This window comes from the organism of the source record quoted next, unplaced genomic scaffold, assembly GCF_019419815.1.
Source record: "Pyrus x bretschneideri cultivar Hongxiangsu unplaced genomic scaffold, Pyrus_bretschneideri_v1 Contig24, whole genome shotgun sequence".
Classification (NCBI taxonomy): domain Eukaryota; kingdom Viridiplantae; phylum Streptophyta; class Magnoliopsida; order Rosales; family Rosaceae; genus Pyrus; species Pyrus x bretschneideri.
Window position 1 is genome coordinate 4,473,798 of NW_025999546.1, and position 19,759 is coordinate 4,493,556.

Here is a 19,759-nt window from a genome sequence, read left to right on the forward strand (position 1 = left end):
ATTCTGGCATTCCCCTCAAAACATCGTTTGTGTCATTTCCTCTCTTTTTGTGTTCAGCTTACATACCATACCTTACGTATATATTTGAGACTACGACAATAAAAGATGTTAGTTGAATGTATATAAAAGTTAAGCTGCTTATCTTATTGACCTCATTCACTCATGTGTCCTCTCATGGTTTTTATTGTACAAGCTTCCCTTTTCTTTTTAGAAACACTTTTGGTACTGTTTACTTTTAATGAAAATGACATTTTTACCTTAAAAAGTCACTTCTGATACAATTCACTTATATCTTTATTTTGTTTTTTTCGTTAAAACCTAAAGCTCTTAAAGACTTTTCGTTAGTTTTCCTTTTCTTTTATGTGACTTCTAATTCTCTCCAACTCCTCCCAACTTTTTTAATTAATTTAATTCTCAAATTATATATATTTTTCCAACAATTTTCTAGAAATGGAATTTCCCCCGATTAATCTCTGTTTCTCTATACATTTGGCACAGTAACAGTTATTTGGTAATTAATTTTCTTTTTGTTTTTAGTTTTGGGAAAGAAAATTGATTTTTGTTTGGATCTGTTTTGGGTGTTTGTAGTTCAACCTCATTCTTATTTTGTTGTATTTTTAGAAATAGTGTTTATTTTGTTCACTTTAAGAAATAGTGTGGATTATTTTGGTTCAGTTTTTGAAATAGTATTGTTATTTTGCTGTAGTTTCAAAATTAGTATGGGTTATTTTACAGTAGTTCTAGAAATAGTGTGAATTACATTTGTTTAGTTTTATAAATAATATGAGTTATTTTGCTGCAGTTCCAAAAATAGTGTGGTTATTTTGGTTCAGTTTCAGAAATAGTGTGAGTTATTTTGTTATAACTTTAGAAATAATGTTTATTTGGTTCACTTCCCGAAATAGTGTAGATTATTTTGGTCTAGTTTCAACAATAGTGCAGCTATTTTTGTTCAATTTCAGAAATTGTGTGTAATTTTGATATAGTTCCATAATTTACAATACTAATAGTATGGTAGAAAGAAATATCTGAATCTTTCTATCTGATTCTTTCTACAATACTATCTTATCTCATTGCTCAGCTGCTTCGCGTATTACTCACGAAAGCCTTATTGCCTGAAGAGGGCATGCCTCAAGAGCGTAGGAGGCGTGCCTGAAGGGCAGTAGAAGTTGTGTGGTTCCAAATATACATTCAACTAACATCTTTTATCGTTGTAGTCTCAAATATATACGTAAGGTATGGTATGTAAGCTGAACACAAAAAGAGAGGAAATGACACACTATGTTTTGAGGGGAAAGCCAGAATTTGTGTGCGCTTATTATGAGTTAACTCTCAACATGACTCGGGTCCGTTTGTCGAGTTTGCATATTGGATCTATATGTTGGGTCCACGAATCGAGTCCACAAGTCGGGTCTTTGAGTCCGGGTCATAAGTAGGGTCTTTGAGTTGGGCCCGTGAGTCAGGGTTTGAGCTCTAAGGTGTCCAAGTTTGACGGTGTCCAATCTCGTAAGGCCATCTCCAACCGAAGGGGCCAGAGGGTCAAAGGCCGAAAATAGCCCGAAAACCATCTCCAACCAAGGACTAGGCCATAGGGCTGTGGAGTCAGCTAGCCGTTGTATTCAATTTTTTTTTTTTTTAATTCTTAAAAATTCTTTTTCCCCCCTATAAATACCTAAACCATTCATTAAATTTAAGTTCTAATTTTTTTGGTTTTTTGGGTCAGTTATCGTTGTAGTTTTTAAATTTAAGTTGTTGGATTTGAATTTAAGAAATTGTAATTTTTATTTAAATAATAAATTATGTTCAGCCCTATGGTCCTTTGACCCTCGGTTGGAGATAGTTTTTCGTGACAGGGCTAAAACGAGCCCTATAGCCCTTTGGCCCTCGGTTGGAGACAGAAGCAAATATGACCATATACTTTTCATTAAAATACTAATATCTTGGAGAATCTTGGAGGGCCAGAGGGCTAAAACGAGCCCTTTGGCCAACCATCGGTTGGCGATGGCCTAAGTGCCTGAACGAATCGGTGTCCAAGCTCGCGAGTGTCCAAATGACCAAGTGGGTGTCCAGTTAGACAAGAGGTTATCGTTCAGACTAAATCCTTGTCACCATAAGCATGTGGTCACCATAAGCATGTGGCTCATCAATCTATAAGTTGGTAGGCTTCTTTAATTAGTAATAGAGCTAGTTGCTCAATAATTCCTGACAATAAATGGCAACATAAGTATGAACGCATAATGAATAAATCAAATTGACAGAGTTTGGCAAGGCAAAATATTGTACTATGTGCCTACTACAAGTAAATAATTTACTAAGTTGCGTGGTAAATCACATGTTGCATAAGTGACATAGTTAAAGACAATCACATGATACCAGGCAGCATGTTAAGATTGTACAAATAAATGCCTATTTAAACATGTGCGATGCGACTAGGATTAGTGAAATCCGAGTTCTGGATTTGGGAAGCACTCTTAGCATAATAATCTTAACCAGATGATTGTAGGGATAAATACACATAACATTGTATTGTGGAGTGTTGACGTATACGATATGTGGTGTTAGCAGTGTTAGAGTATGTGGCCAAGTGGCCAAAAGACACTTTTGGTTAGTCAAAAAGAAAAAAGGGGGAGACAGCAAATTAATATCCCTTGTTTTGTGATGAAACATCATAATTCATAATGATGTTTGTTGAAAAAAATAAAAAAGTAAAGGTGTTTTATTTCTTGTGACAGATGGAATTGGGTGGATACGGTTTCTCTTTGAAAACTTGCAGTGTGCTTGTAATTTTGGCAGAGATACGGTTTCTCTTTGAAAACTTGCAGTGTGCAAGTCTAATGCCATGTTTCCTAAGTCAAGAATGATTCTTTCCTAGTTTCTCTCATTGATTAGTTAGGAATTTGTTCTCTTTTAGGAGTTTTTTTATTTTTATTTTTTGTCAAACTTTTTAGGATTTTATTAGAATAAATAGAGGACCCTAGGTGCGTTCAAAAAAAAAAAAAAAAAAATAGAGGACCCTAGGCTATCTTAAGGGGGGTTTAGAAAGAACGGAATACAGATAAAATTTGTCCAAAGGGAAGGAGGACAGGCTAGTGTGTTTTACCATTCTTTTCCGTGTTTTATCTTCTTCCATGACTTCTTTTGTGATTTTTATTATGACTATGCGTACTTAAACAACTTTTCTAAGGTTTATGATGAAGCCATGACATGATTATTTCCGAAGTATCTTGTTGATTATTATTCGATTACATGCCATGTTTAATTCTTAATCTTTGTGCTTAATCTATTCTAGTCTCAAATCTTATTGTGACTGACCATCATTGTGAACTTGTTTTTAGATAATTAGATAAATCTAAGAGGATGACCAATCAATTAGGTTTATTGGAACTAAGATTAAGAAGAGTAGACAAACTAGTGAGGATGACCAAGCGATGTCTCAAATTTGGACGCAGCTGAAGAATCGATTCGTTCCCCATTTGTTGTATGGTCCATCGAGCTCCTCCAAAAATTTCCTTTTTCAAACCAAGGATAGGCTCTGAAGAAGGAAGCACCCCATTGTTCCGCTGTCCTTGTCCGACATTCTCTAAACAAGTACAAACGCTCCAGAGTAGTGCGGTGTATCAAAGGTGCCAAAGCCAGTTGAATGGCTGGAACTGTTCAATATTAAAAAAAGATCTTTGGACTCCTAAGCTCAGGGAAGTACCACTGGAGCCAAATTTGAACCAGCCAAAGTGGCCCTTGCTGGTTGGTCTGGAATGGCCTATCTCTGGTCATCTTGTCCAGCATCAAGTACATATGAGACAACACGAATGACCCTATGGCAACGTCGTCATAGGCATTCAATGCCTTGGCCAGAGGAATCCCCTCCAATTTGATGCATTTGGAAACAAGAACTTGTTGAGCCAATACAACAGGAAATGTATGTGCTCCTGATCGGGATTTGCCTGAAGGGGATTGGAGCTGGAACATCCCTTGAAATAATGCGGGAATCCTGAGAAGGAGGTGCCCGAGGCTTTGAGCTCGGCTGGATCACTGTTCATTTTCACAAGAGGAAGGATAGCTCCGACATTTCCCTTCTTCTTTTTATTGGTTTCCCAAGGAGCTGCCCAATCCTTGTTGATATCAACACATTTGCCCGACGGCCGAAGCCCGAACAACTAAGTCATATCTAGGATCGTGGGTGTCATCGGGCCTATTCTGAGATTGATGGTGTTGGTGGTGTTGTCCCAAAACACCACTGCTGCACTGAGAAGCTCGGGATTCAAAGTGATGCCTTGCTTGGATAGCATAATCAGGTCGTAGATGCTGTTGGATCGCCATTTAGCTTCGTGAATGGGCTTCAAGTCATCAATCCATTGTCCCCACTCTTCACTAGAGGGAGTAAGGGAAACCCTGGGTAGCGTGACTCCAACCTTGTGGACAAAGACCAGTTCTGGTCCTATATGGATTGTTGGGAGTGATCCATGTTGCTACCAGCGAGTCACACTCCACTGCATTGGAACTGGGCGAGTCCATGCAGGACCTAGAGAGAATGCATCCCTGTGTTTGAAGAACGTATCAAGATGAAGATCAGGCTAATCTGGGTAGAGCAATCCAATCTGATGTCTGAGTTTGGTTATGCCGTCACCGGTTTCGTATCGGGGACGGTTTGAAGCCACCATTGAAGAAACTTTGAAAGAATTAAGAAAATGGGAGACTGAGAATTCGTAAGGATTGAAGAAATCAGAAGAAAATGTAATGTGGTTCTCAGTCCAGTTTTTTCATTTTTACAGTTTAACGGTCATTAGTGGTGCAGATATTGGTTTTGACGAGGAATTTAAGAGGTTTAAATATAATTAAGGGTTAATTATAAAAAACTACCTCAAGTATGGGTCAAATGACACTTTCATACCTCATCTTTTAATTGACAATGCATACCTCATCTTACGAATTGTGTCAAAACCTTCTGTGAGTTTGGCCGTTATTCTCATTAAAAGGCTGACAGTGCTGATCGGACATTTTTATAAACAATTATAAAAAAATCGATTTAAAAAAAAAAACAAGCTCCTCACCCCCTCTTCTCCCCACATCCACGCACCCAACCTCCCCACCTTCGCACCCCAACCTCACACCCACCATCTACAACCCCTAAAAAAAAAAAAAAAAAAAAAAAAAAAACCCAGAAAAAAAAAACCCATTCTCCTGGGCGAGGAGAAAATGGGCGACGGGGGTCCGCGCGGGGGGGGGGGAGAGTGGGGGTGGGGGAATGGGTGTGGAGAGGAGAGGGTGGGTGTGAGGGGGGCGAACTGGGTTGCTGCTGTTTGTTTTTTTTTTTTTTTTTTTTTTTTTCTTCTTCTTCTTCTTCTTCCCCTTGCAGGGACGAACTGGGGTTTTTTTTTTTTTTTTTTTTTTTTTCTCTCTCTTCTTCTTCTTTCTTCTTCTTCTTTTCTGGGTTGCTGGGTTGCAGGAAGATGATGGGGAAGAGAGAGGGGAAGATGCACGAAATAACCATGGACCTACAGAAAAAAACCCAGAAAAAAAAAAAAAAAAAAAGCCCAGTTCGGCCCCCTGCAGAAGAAGAAGAAGAAGAAGAACAAGAGAAGAAGAAGAGAGAAGTAACAAGAGAGAGTAAAAAAATAAAAAAAAAAAAACAAGTTACCTACGGCCCCCAAGAAAAGAAGAAGATGAGTTTGAAGACAAGAAGAAGTTTAAGATCAGAAGATCTCAAGAAAAAAAAAGGGTATTTTTATTTGTAATATTTTAAATAATATTAATTTTTTTTTGTTTTAATATTTTTTATTAATTTTTTCATAAAAATGGGCCCGCATCAAACCAGCAGCCAATTTACCTCGAAAATAAACGGTTAAGCTAAAAGGTTTAATACATTACTACAAATTCGTATAATGCCTAGGTACGTAACTGTCAACTTTTAAAAAAGATGAGGAACCAATTCATTGTTGACCAAACTTAAGTTAGATTTTTTTTGAATTAGCCTCTTAATACTTTTAGTGTGTCCTGTCATCTTAGTTTTTCCTTTGATTCCTAAATTTACAAAACTTGGTAAAACACTTCAAATATCCATTTTCATATCCTCAACCACAATACAATCGGACCCTCCTTTCCCTCGAAATGCATCCCCCGTCACAGATACTTACATCCATCATTCCGAAGGGATAAATTCCGTATACTCAACCACAAAGGAACAAATGCCACTCTGTTGGAGTGAAACACGGTGCACTCTCATTGCCATACTCCTATACAACTCGATCAAAATTCATATGATCAATCCACATACCAAGCAAGCACAAAAAGTAACTGAAATTCAACATTCCATTCAAAATTCCAATTGAGATAAAACTTTAATTTTCCAAAGTCTTGTAGAAATATTTCCTAATCCAAGCACTAAAATAACAACTCAATGACAACTTCAATTCTATAATTTTGATTAATTATCAAAATTAAGATTAATCTTAAAACAACTCAAAGGGTTCAAACGATCATTTGCATCACATGAAAATTGAATTACTACGTTCCGAAAACCCCCAAAAATTAGAATATGCAAATGCAACAGAAAAATCCAAACGAAAAAAACCAACGAGATGGGAGAAGGAGGATGAAACTGACCGGAGAAAGTTGCAGGTTTTGGGACGAAACTTTTTCGGCTCGTGGAAGAAGATGGCTTGCGAAACGGCACCGTTCAACTCTCTTTGTTATCTTTCCTCTTCCTCTTTCGCTCACTCCCTTCTGAGTTTATGAGTTCCGACTCTGACGAGTTGGAGAAGATTTCTCATTTCTGTAATGGTGTAATTGGGCCTTTTATGGGCTTATGTTGGGCTATTTGTTAGTGCCAGGCTGTCAGCTGTTATCTGCTGCATCCCAGTTTGCTTCCAAAGTAAGGAGAATTGTTTCAATGTGCCGAAAATAGGATCTAATACATTAAGTCATAATATAATTGATTAGATTTTTTTTTTTTCAAGTATCGAACTACTTGTAATATTTAATACGGTATGATACATTAAGTGTCATAATACAATTGATTAGATTTTTTTTTCAAGTATCGAACCACTTGTAATATGACACTTAATGTATCAAGCTGTGTTTCTGGCACACTGAAAAATCTCTCATAAAAATTTGGTATGAAGATGTTACTTTTGTTCTTAATATTCACGTTGCGTTATGACAATTAATTATGAAAGAACATTCTTGTTTAGAGTTAGTTTTCTATTTATTCCATTGAAGCCAAATGTAATTGTTCACCCAGAGGAGTTCCGCGATTATGCCAAATGTTAGGCAATCTCGGTAATTATGATTTTGACAAAGTGATATTTTATGCTACTCTATGGAACGGCCCCTGGTCGATTGGCCTCACCCACATCAATTAGGCAATATTAGTTTGATGTAGAACAACATGAATACCATTAACATGCATTTCCATGAATGTAAAATTACACCTCTGTCAGTTTCAAGTCAAAATTTTTTCTCTAATAGTACTTTTTTTTTATTCTTTTTTTCTACTTGTTCTTTGGTGAGGCCACAATGCCAGAGAACATGGTTGGTGAGCCAGAAAACCGCCTTCTTGGGCTTCAAAACTTTTCGCCGGTGACCCTGGCATCCACCCTTTGGATATCAGAGGTGTAAAGCCTGATCCTGCAGTGGCCGCGCTTTTATTATGTGTGCTCATCATCGGTGGTCCACATTTGGTCTCTAACGGTAGTGGTTCGAATCCTTTCTCTGCTGCTATCAATGCTTTCTCTTTGCTCAACTTTATCAGTCTCCATGGGTCGATACTGACACGGAAGCCATGTTTCTTAGTTCGGTAAAGGGATGGGGATCGCCTTCCATTCTTATGGACAGCCTTCAACTTAGAATGGCAATTTATCCCATAAGTCAGGCGGCAGATAACTTGTATGCCTACTGAAATCTGAAGATGCAAAACTGGGGAAGGCTGTATGCCTGTGTAGGTGATATAGACTTTACCTCAGTTGCATCTTGCCCTCTGCATATAAACCGTGATATGAACAGCAGCTTTTCAGGTGAATCAAAATCGCTACTTACATCCAAGGAGGAATCTGAATCATCATTGAATGGATCCATTACTAAAGAAGCTCACTATAATCTGCCCCAAAACATAGAGATTCTCTCTTTTCCACCCAATGCATAATCATCCACCATAAATTGAAATGAAGAAACATAGGCATGATAACAATAAAGTATGACATTACTCTGCGAGCTTTCTTTTCTTTTTTGTTTCCAAGAATGAAGAAGAGTATTTACCAAATTTTATCGAGGAAAATCACCCGACTGCTGCATCTTCCAACATATCGATGTGGTACAATGAGGTTAGTTGGGATTCACCATGTTCTTCATCGGACTCGAGATCACAAGCATCTTCGACATATCCAGATCGCCTCATCTGTTCAAGAAGCAACTTCAAAACATCATGTATTTCTTTCCTTTGAGGATGCCTTTTATCTTTCACCAGGAAAACATGCACATGACCCTGTATTTCAATCCAACTGCAACCTGGCTGCTTGACAACTCCACGTTGCCTCATCAGCTTCCTTACTCGTATAACATCAGCCCATCTCCCGAGCTCGGCATACATGTTTGAGAGAAGAACATATGGTCCAGAGTTCTTAGGTTCAATATCTAAGAGCTTCTCGGCCACATACTCCCCTAAGGTAATGTTACGATGAACTTTACAAGCAGCAAGCAAAGACCCCCATATAACAGCATCAGGTTGCATTGGCATGACCTCTATCAAATTTTTGGCATCAATAAGGCAGCCAGCTCGACCAAGCAGATCAACCATACATGTATAATGGTCCTTCAATGGTACCAAACCATGCTCCTCACTCATTGAGTAAAAGTACTTTTTCCCTTCATCAACCAATCCTGCGTGGCTACAAGCGCATAGCACACCAATCATAGTGACATGGTCTGGTTTCTCCCCTGATGCCAACATTTTTCTAAATAATTCAAGAGCTTCAATCCCGTAACCATTTTGTGCATACCCCACAATCATGGCATTCCAGGATACATAATCCCTTTGCAACATATTTTTAAAAACACGACAGCCATCTTCAATAGATCCACATTTCATATACATATCTATTAGAGAATTCCCGACAAAAATATCAGGCTCTTCCCCGACCTGGAATTGAAATCCGTGCTTCAATACATGTACATGAGCCTGCCTGCCAAGCTGCAGATCAACAAGACTTGCACAAGCATTGAGTAGATTCCCAAATGTATAGTGGGTTGGCAGAACAGACTCCCTCTTCAGGAGGAGAAAGAGTCCAAGGGCCTCTTCATTTTCCCCATTCTGTGTGTACCCTGCAATAAGTGCGTTCCAAGAGACTATATTTCTTTCCATCATCCTTGTAAACATCAATCTTGCTGCTTTTACGCTTGCCGATTTTGCATATCCACTTACCATGGAAGTTTCTGAAACAACATTTCTAACAGGCATCCCATCAAAAATCCACCTGGCTTCTTTTACTCTTTTGCATTTTGCATACATATCAACTAATGCATTGCACAGAACAAGATCATCCCTGTATTTATCACATTTTACAACACAAGCGTGTATTTGCTGACCTTCCATTATTGCAGACAAGCTTGCGCATGCACTTACCACACTGGCTAAAGTTAGTTCATCCAGTTTGAACCCACAGTCCATCATCTTCACAAAAACTTCCAAGGCTTCGCTTGCTGGGCCATTCTGCTCATAACAAGTAATCAAACTGTTCCAAGAAACAGTATTCCGGTCATTCATCCCATCAAAAACTCTTTGTGCACAAGAAACACTCCCACATTTAGAGTACATATCAATAAGTGCAGACCCCATATAAACATCTGATGAGTACGAGGATTTTGCAATTACAGCATGAATTTGAACACCCATTTTCAACTCTCTTAAACCTGCACAAGCACTAAGAGCACTACCAAATGAGTATTCATTTGGCACAAAATTCTCCCCATGCAATCTAACAAAATATTCCAAAGATTCTTCAAAGTGGTCATGCTGGGCAAACCCTGATACCATCGAATTCCATGAGCACTGGTCAGGCTCAGGCATTAACCTAAAAATCTTCACAGCCTCATCAATTAAACCCCACTTCATTAATGTGCTTAAAATGGAGTTCCAAGTGAAAGTGTTCCTTTCAGGCATTTTATCAAACAGTTTGCGTGCATCATCCAAGCAACCACATTTTCCATAAGCATCAATGAGCCTATTCTGGATAAAAATCTCCGAGGAAAATTGGGTCTTGATGATACGGGCATGGATGCGACGTGCATCACGTGCCGACTTGGTTCGGATGCATGAGTCCAATAGCTTCCCAAAGGGTGTGGAGTCGAGGAAAGAGAGGTCACCCACAAATTGTTTGAACAATCCATGTCTAGTTCCCATTCCATTGTCTTAGCTACAACAAAGCAGCATTGGCTCGAAAATACATCAACTCGCCTCCTATAACGCGGAAACAAGAAATATACTAATGTCATCTGTAATCATCTCATGAAAAATGTGCTAAAGGAAGAAACACACAACATGCCAACTCGAATTATCCGATCAACGAAATACACAAGCTGATTGTGCTTCAATGTTGAAAACATGCCAAAGCAAGAATCAACTGTGACTAATAAAAAAAATCAAGGGTCTAGAAAGAAACGAGAACAATCAAACCTCCAAAATCAACAGAAAAATCTGCGGCAACAGCAGCCATAACCGAAAAAATGGGCTGCCACGAGCATTACCCAATTCACAGAAAAATGAGAAGCAGCAAGTTGATAAATTGATTGCGTAATTTGAATTAATGCTGGTTTTCTACTAATAAATGAATGAGATTGAGCGCTCAAAATTTAGCATTTTTGCTTTTACATCATCCATCGCAGTTAAATCCAAAATACCCCAAATGAAATCAGGGACAGCAAACAGAAAATTCAACAGAAAAAGGGAAAGAAAAAGAGAAGAGGAGGAAGCTCACCTGGAGAATCAGAGAGGCTGGCGGTAGAGGAAGAGAGCGAGCAGAGCTTGTGAAGGTTTTAAACTCTGTTTGCTTTACTAGAACTCGTCAGAACACTATTTTGCATAAGGGACAAAACGGCGTCGTCGTAATGTTTCTCAAACTTGTGATGATACCAATTAGGAGATCAAAACCCTAATAATTCACCTAAGCTAATGCAAGGCAGACCAAATTTTTAAATTAAATCTGCAAACCAAATAATTTGGTTGTAGATGATTAGATTACTAATTAAGTATTGATTAACGTGCTTGTTTCTTATCGATGACACATCATTTGATTTGCAATTTGGTTTAAAAAATTTGATCTCTTATCATACTATTTGAGGTTAGTCCAATTAGAGTGCGTAGTCAAATTTAGATTGAAGGGATTTTTAAAAGACGTTAAACGTTGGAGTACTTCGATATTTAATACAATTCTAACCTAATAGTCAGATGTGAATAATGTGATATATTTATTTAAAAGCTTTTATTTTATTTTATTTTATCACAAATGGTCCTTTATGTATTGCAAATACATACTTTTGGTCATTTATGTTATGCTCTCTTGCACATCAATGTTGTCCCTGCTGTTAAGTTCCGTTAAAATTTCATTCGTGTGTTTATGTGGAACATGTGAGGGGACAACAAAACTAATCAAATTGGGTCACGTGAATTAAATTGAAAAATTCGTATATAAAAATTCAGAAATAGGTTGTCATCTCTCTCTGGATGGGCTTTAAGGAGAGTCCGAGAGCGTTCATAACCGATTCTTTGTCTGTGTCTCATGTATCCGGTGGGAATCTAAATAATACATGATTCTACTTGTAAGTGAGAAGTTTTAAGTTCGATTCTTGCCAAAAGCAAATTTGAACAACATTAGTATAGCTAACCTAATATGAGGCTTAGTCCACTCTCCCATTTCATTAATGTACATAATATCGTTCGTTAAAAAAATAAAAAAAAATAAAAAAAACATGGTTGTCATCTCCAAGACCAATATCATCACCATGGTAGGAAAATCATAATAAAGCGTATTACATCATCATCACCAAGACCAATCTCATCACCATAACTATGAATACTAACCGTCACATGAAGCTCATTAGGTGGCCATTAAGAACCCAATGACTTTAATTTGCAGGGCAACCAAAAGTGGGGATGTAAACGGCGACCTATTTGAACTCGACGGACAATTTCCAACATCAGAAAAAAGTATCAATGTACCAAAAGCTAGTTGGTTTCACAATCTGGTCATTGTTCTGGTTGTTCAATGCCATGCCATTTGGTAAGAAACATTAGGGTTTGCTGACAGCGTCTCTTCCTCCTTGCTCCTTTTGCAGCGTCTCCTCAGTCACTGCACATATTTCGCAACCTACGGACAACAATAAACATCAGTAGCTCATACCATTATTCATCAACAGCTTCAAGATGGGTATCAAATTCCATATTACATTGCTAAGAATTGGAAAATAGGATATCAAAGTAAATCAAATGACAAAGATTCAGGTACTGTATATATCTCCACAGGTAGTTTTTCCCGAGAGGAAGAGAATGATCGTAACTCTACAATAAGAAGCCGATAACCCTTCTTTCTAGTGGTAGCTCAAATAAAACCTTGCCCCAGAGTACAGAATAGGCTTCTACTATAACGACAACGAACCAGAGTCAGAAAAGTATCGCAAGCTAATATGACAAAGAACAAAATCTAACCTTTCTAGCCAGTTTCTCCACATCTGTTGAGAAGCTCCTTCTATGGAAATCCACAATGGCGTTGTTCGCCCTAATATCAGTGAAATCCAAATTACAGACTCGAGACAGTAGATTTATCCATTCCAAAGTACTGCGGGTAAAAATCTTCCGAATTCCAGAGAAGAAAAGCTTGTATCTTTTGTTTTCATCTTCTTTTGACCTTCAAAAGAATCATTCTCAACCATGGAACAGTCAGCAAAGCTAAAAAAATGTTATGCGCCAGGCCACAAACACTACCAGCAACAAGATGAATTTCAAGATTGATTACCCTTGTAAATTACAGATCCAGCTCCTACATGTGCATCCTATCAAAAAATTCATAAATTTTGCCAATATCCGCAAACAAAAATGACATCAACACTTGACAGCTGAGTGAAGACACAACCCTGCGAATTTGTCTGGACATTAACGAGCCATAGTGTTCATGATTGCGACGTGCCTAAAAACCCTTGAGGAACCATATCTATATAAACTCTTTGGTTACGATGTTGGGAATAAAGCAGTTTGTACAGGGTCTTAGGTGACTGGACATACGTACAAGATCTGCATCTTCGGAGTAGTCGGGTGCAGAGTCACTAATTCAGTTGGAAGGAAAATACTAGCTAAGAAACCAGAAATACAATCTCCTAGGCCTTTATTTTACGTACATATACTTCTTGGGAGACAAATATTTCCTTTATAAATACTGGAGACTTGAGCCTTGCTCATGCAAGCAAGGTCATCATAAAGACAAAGTCTTGACCCATATCTGACTGCATCAGTACAAACAGCTATAGCAAAATTGCACTAGGTATGAAAAAAAGCAACTTCACATATCAGATGATGTAAATATCAATTTCCCATCATCAACATTACATGAATGCATTCATTGACTTTAAAGCAATAAATTCAACATGATATACGAGTAAATTTCAAATAAGGCTAGACAGACTTGGTGTCAACCATCATCATAGTTGTCTACTAGCCTGGGATGTTTTGTGACAATGGGGAAACACACAAGAGAAGTAGCAGAGTTCAAGGTATTCATAAAAAAAAAAAAACAAAGAAACTATTTCCAAATACTAAGAACCTAATGATCAATACAAGAACTCTACCTGTTCATGCTTCTATGTAATGAACAGAACAAAGAGTAACGCATTTTCCATCACAAGAAAAACATTTAGTTTCCCAATAAAGAAACTAAATGGGACACAAAGTTAGGCCACTTTAGACATTCATGCAAACATCCTTTTCGACACCAGAAATCAAAATTCATAATAGCAAACAGTGGCACTGTCTCAGTCGTAGGTTGGATGACAGTTGATATTGTCTATCAGAATCTGATCCATCAAAGGGCAAAGCTAATAATTTCAGGTAACTGAACTAGTTGAAAGAATATACTAACTAAAGTAGGCAAAATGATTTTACTTTCATTGTCTTTAACAATCTTAAGACCTACATAAGATGCATACACATGATTAAGAAAGAAAAAGTCAAACTAAAATAGAACAATGACCAAATATGAACAGGCATAAGAAAAACCAAATCCGATGAATATGAATAACATTTTAAGATAAATTTGATTTTCTGAAGTCAACAAAAATTACTACAAGGAAACAGTGCGTCTGTAAAGTACTTCATCATCACTCTCATCATCCTCATCTGACACCATCTCACTTCCCGGGAGCTCTAACTTCCCACCCATATAAAATGATGGACCCGGTGTCTCTGTTTCAATATACTCCCCTTGCAACCTCTCCTCAAATCTCTGATCACTACAGTTGAGGAACCATTTCAACGAACACCTGATGCCCTTGCTTTGCAACCTCTGGTACCTAGGTTTAATCCTCGACTCCAAGCTGTAAGTAAAGTATTCCGGAAAGTCCACAAGCTCTTTCAGTGGCCTCCCCATTTCACTCTTAAAGAAGTAGAAACTATTCTTCATGAGCTCAACACGCAGCGCAATTAACTGGGGACACTTTACAACCATCTTAGCTACGTCCTCAGAAGCTATTCCCCGTCCAAGAAGGAATTCGACTGGCTTCATTATCAAATGTTGATGAAGGCTGACTATCTGTGGCATCTTCTCAACCACCCGTGCAAACCCTTCAGGATCAATCTTAAGCTTCAAACTAAAGAAATACTGCTGCGAAGACATTTTAGCTTTCAAGGGCAGCCCAAGAATTTGGGGGTACTGAGCAACAACCGAAGCAAGCGCTTCCCTCCTGATCCCGAAACTAATTAAACAATCCACATTTGGTTTAACAGTCTCCTCAAGATCATAACCAAGTAAGTACGTCCGCTTCTCCAGCATCCTAGCCAGTATCTTTTTCGGCAAACCTAATGAAACCAAATAATCAACAAACGGCTTAATGACAGTCCCAACTCTCATTCCCAAGAAGTAAGGATACTGTGTAACCATCGGTCCTATATCCCTAGGACTAACACCAATACTAACAAGATATGCAACCGAAGTACTCATTGTCCCCTCAAGCTTGTATCCAAGAAGCTCAGGATACTTCTGCAACACATAACCAATATCCTGCTTTTCGACATCAAGCCCACGAAGGAACTTGACAACCGGCACAAGCTCAACAACCACACTAGCATGCAATACTTGCGGGTAATTCTTAACAAACTCACCAAGTTTCGGCCTGGGAATCCCAATTTTCTCCAAGTAAGCCAACACAGGTATCATATTTTTCCTCACACTGCATCCGAGCATCAACGGGTACTCGTTAATGTCGTCGATCGACAATCCGAGCTTCTGAAGGAACTCAACTCTCTCCCTCATGACATCAACAGCAGAGGGCAGCTCCAAGTTCTCCAATTCATCAGGAATTATGCCTAAGCTCTTCAAATAGTCACAGATTATGACCCTGGAGACAAGCTTCTCTTTCCGGCCTTGGACGACGCCCCAAGTGACTGAGGGCATTTCGTATTCCGGAAATTTGGAGGACTGGGTTGAAAAGAAAGAATTCTGCAAAACCCTTGAAGGGTTTTGGGGATGAGGGAGTTGGGGACATGGGTTTTGGTGGGATTGGATTGGGGTTGAGTTTGGAGTGAGAATTTGTGGATTTGGGGAGAAGACTTTGGGGATTTTGGTGATGGAATTTCTTGCTCGGAGCAGTGAGCCGACCATTTCCAGGAGGGACAGAGAAATTAATATACTTTTTCTGATTTCTTTGCTCCAATGAGGAGAAATTTGAAGGGAAAATGTAAAGTTCTTGAAATCTCAGCTTATGATGTCATATGCCATAAATTCACACCAAAGCTAGGTTCTTTGGTGTCTATATAAACCAAACGCGACGGAAGCTATTAGGTTAGGAAGTCAGAAAGAGAGGGAGGGGAGGAGGCGGGGATGGTGGAGAATCTCATAACATTCGGTATTCTCGTACCAACCGGACCAGTCCAACTGGGTTGGGTTGGGCTGGGCTGTAAATTGTAAATATTTGATCATCGTTTAATAGGTGATTTGTGTTGAGTAGAAGTATTATTAACCCAATTAAAATTAACTAATCTGAATGTTAACCATTTTTAAACATACATGTATATTTTGTAGACATATACTTAAAAATTTAGTAGTTAGTAGACATATACTTAAAATTTAGTAGTTATGTTTTTTATTGACAAACGATATTATCTACACTAAAGGGAAGAGGATGAGCTTAGTCTCACAATAAACTAGTAATAATGTGGTTTATATACGCCTTTGACGATAATCGAACATAAGACTTCTCACTTACAAGTAAAAAAGGTATATTACTAGACCGAAATATTAAATAACAAATTTAGTAGTTATTAAACACACTTATTTGTTCTTTGGTAAATAATGAAATTTAAATATTAAGTAACAACTAGTGATCCTACAACACTCAAATTACATGATTTAAGTCTAACCTAACATGTATTTTGGTTTATTTATCACTCATAATCACTGTGGGAGCCAAAAATGACTCCTCCACTAAATAAGGCACTAGCACACGAAACATAAGGAGTGGAGCTACAATCAAGTAACATAATACCCACTCCATGGAACATGAAGAAATAGAAGGAAAGTGGGACTTGGAGCCCAAGACTTGAATGCCTATAAAAGGCCAAGAATCCCACCAGCCTAGGGGAGAAAAAAAGGGAAGTATCTAATAGCTTTATAATGTCTTGCAATTATTTTTAACAAGTACTGACTTGAGCATCAGAGTGTTTTCTTGTAGGTTCCCCCCGCTCTCATTGATGACAAGCGAAGATGGTGTCTAAGGCTTCTCAACATGTTCAAGATTACTTGTTGGTGGATAATTGAAGAATCCGAAATTTTCCTCTCCAACAGTTGGCGCCGTCTGTGGGAATTCGTACAAAAGCCATATCGAGAAGTTATGGTTTCCACCTAAGCCACAATGGGGGCATGGGCCAAAACCTTAAATAATGGGTGTGCAGACTAGGTGTGTTCCGCAAGGGAGACACGCTTTTAGACTTCTGTGCTATAGCTGCTGCTTTTGTCAGTTCGACAAGATGGGATAGAAGTTTATATAATAAATACATATATGTATAGCCTGTCAGACAACCTTCTCAGTCAAATTTCGTTAGTCCTCGTTCGTAAATCACAGGTTTGTAAATCCTTGTTCGCAAATCAGATGTCAGTCCTCGTTTGTAAATCCTCGTCCGTAAATCAAAATCCTTGTTCGTAAATCATATGTCAGTCATCGTTCGTAAATCCTTGTTCATAAATCCTTGTTCGTAAATCATATGTAAATTCGTTCGTAAATCACGGGTTTGTAAATCCTTGTTCGTAAATCATATGTTAGTCCTCGTTTGTAAATCCTCATTCGTAAATCATGGGTTCGTAAATCCTTGTTCGTAAATCATATGTCAGTCCTCGTTAGGTTCGTAAATCCTTGTTCGTAAATCATATGTCAGTCTTCGTTCGTAAATCACGGGTTCGTAAATCCTTGTTCGTAAATCATATGTCAGTCCTCGTTCGTAAATTGTATGTTAGTCCTCATTTGTAAATCCTCATTTGTATCATAAGATGTCAGCCCTCACTCGTAAATTATACGAAGATATGACAGGGCGAAGAAAGCTAGTTGAGCACCTGTCCCCCCGCTCTCACAAGCTACGAAGGAAGATTGTTTGGGGATGCCTCTGGTGAGGGATTCAACGAACGTAAACATGAGGATTGTAGTCAGTGAATCTGTGGAAAACACAAGCATGAAGAGAAAAGAGAAGCCCAAAATATCAGACAATCAAGGATGATGCCTGATAAGCAACTTGTCCTTGAGGAATTGCACGAAGAAACCATTTGAGGAATTGCATGAAGAAACCATTCCATTGGGGCAACAAGTACTCAAAAGATGAGAAGGACGAGAACGGAAACATTCAATTCTAGCTTGGGAAAACAATTGCACAAAGAGACAATAAGTTCCTACCAAGTCATCAAACAAAACATGTGTTCAAGGTTTCAAAGCAAGGAAACACAATCAAAGTTTACTATGGCTGCAACGGATGTAATGAAATTGCCTAACAGTTATTCGGCAAGCACCCAAGGGTTGTTAGCAAAGGAAATCCATTTAATTCGACAACAACAAAGTTGCCCAACAGATAAGAGTTTCTATCTTACACATGCTCATTAGTACTGCTGATGTCATTAAAATTTTAATTACTCTGGGGGCATACTATTACTATATAAATTGATGATCGAAGATCATGAGACCATTGGTTGAAGACCTAGACCGAATAAGAGCCGAAGGTCGAAGACCCAAAATTAATGGTCGAAGACCAATATGACCGTGGCCGAAGGCCAAACTCATGGTCAAAGACCATATGATCGTAGCCGAAGGCTAAACTAATGATGAAATCTCAAGTTGAATGAATTTTTGCAAAGAAACATTTTTCCTCTACAAACTCTAAACAATATGTGTTTGTAGAGACAAAAGGGGGGCAATGTGGGAGCCAAAAATGACTCCTCCATTAAATAAGCCACTAGCACACGAAACATGAGGAGTGGAGCTACATCAACTAACATAATACCCACTCCATGGAACATGAAGAAATAGAAGGAAAGTGGGACTTGGAGCCCAAGACTTGAATGCCTATAAAAGGCCAAGAATCCCACCAGCCTAGGGGAGAAAAAAAGGGAAGTATCTGATAGCTTTACAATGCCTTGCAATTATTTTGAACAATGACTGACTTGAGCATCAGAGTGTTTTCTTGCAGGTCCCCCCGCTCTCATTGTTGACAAGTGAAGATGGTGTCTAAGGCTTCTCAACGTGTTCAAGATTACTTGTTGGTAGATAATTGGAGTATCCGAAATTTTCCTCTTCAACAATCACTTAGGAATAAGAAAGAAACTAAATAATCCAAACTTTTAGAACATGTCTAACCTAACTCGCTTTAGAATAGTTTAGATGAGTTGATTTGTCAATTTTCTTGGGTGGAAAAGGTTTTCAATAATGCCAATTTGGGCCTATTGGGTTAGCCAAAGGTTGAAGTCTAACCTGACCAACCCATGTAATGCTCATTGCTCAACCCTACTTGTAACGATTTAGCATCAACAATTGAACCATGTATCTGTGTGGATTCAGACAAAAAAAAAAAACGCTACTCTACCCCCTAATTTGGCTAGTTAACCCTAATTTGTCAGGTTAACACTGACCCACTTTTTGATCACATACCCTTTCACAATCCCTTAAGTTGATTTCCCTACCCAAAAACCTCTCATATGGGGGTAGATATTGGTTTACTTCCTTGGTGCTCCTACATCAAATTTGACCGTAAGAATTTTTTTTGCTCACAAGCTCGAAAGGTCGAGTGTATCGCAACATGATAACTTGTAAAAATAATGTTGCACAGAAATGAGACTTGTAGGAATTATTCGTTTGTGTTTGTGCCCAGTTGGGTATGTTTCATCAAAAGGTTTCTTGTTTGGTTTTTTTGGTCAAACTTAAATAGGTACTTGAATAATTGACGATGTAGCCCGAGTATGCCAATTAAGGCACATACGATACAATGCAACTTTAAATGCTCAAAAAATGAATGAAAGTTTCAACTAGAACTTGA

At 38.3% G+C, this 19,759-nt stretch overlaps 2 protein-coding genes across 8 annotated transcripts; both read right to left on the reverse strand.

Moving 5' to 3' along the window:
• Window positions 1-7,368: 7,368 nt before the first annotated feature.
• LOC103957648 (pentatricopeptide repeat-containing protein At2g13600) lies at window positions 7,369-11,094 on the reverse strand. Of its 6 annotated transcripts, XR_007259129.1 has the most exons (4): window positions 10,664-10,927; window positions 8,251-10,447; window positions 7,954-8,045; window positions 7,369-7,837 (listed from the first exon to the last, which is right to left on the reverse strand). XR_007259129.1 is itself a non-coding variant. In XM_048586381.1 (3 exons), the coding sequence occupies exon 2, from the start codon at window positions 10,388-10,390 to the stop codon at window positions 8,270-8,272; it is 2,121 nt and encodes a 706-aa protein (XP_048442338.1). In that variant the 5' UTR covers window positions 10,391-10,447; window positions 10,664-10,927; the 3' UTR covers window positions 7,369-7,972; window positions 8,251-8,269. The 6 variants fall into 6 exon arrangements, 4 of the variants coding, with proteins under 4 accessions (XP_048442338.1, XP_048442337.1, XP_009368106.2 ...); XR_007259128.1 differs by having other exon boundaries at window positions 7,954-10,447; window positions 10,664-10,926; XM_048586381.1 differs by having other exon boundaries at window positions 7,369-7,972.
• Window positions 11,095-14,119: 3,025 nt separating this feature from the next.
• LOC103957645 (transcription termination factor MTERF4, chloroplastic) lies at window positions 14,120-16,077 on the reverse strand. 2 transcript variants are annotated; one of them, XM_048586346.1, is made up of 2 exons: window positions 15,353-16,077; window positions 14,120-15,049 (listed from the first exon to the last, which is right to left on the reverse strand). In XM_048586346.1, exons 1-2 carry the CDS (start codon window positions 15,849-15,851, stop codon window positions 14,316-14,318), a joined length of 1,233 nt encoding a protein of 410 aa, XP_048442303.1. In that variant the 5' UTR covers window positions 15,852-16,077; the 3' UTR covers window positions 14,120-14,315. The 2 variants fall into 2 exon arrangements, with proteins under 2 accessions (XP_048442303.1, XP_009368103.2); XM_009369828.3 differs by having other exon boundaries at window positions 14,120-16,075.
• Between the last annotated feature and the right edge of the window lie 3,682 nt (window positions 16,078-19,759).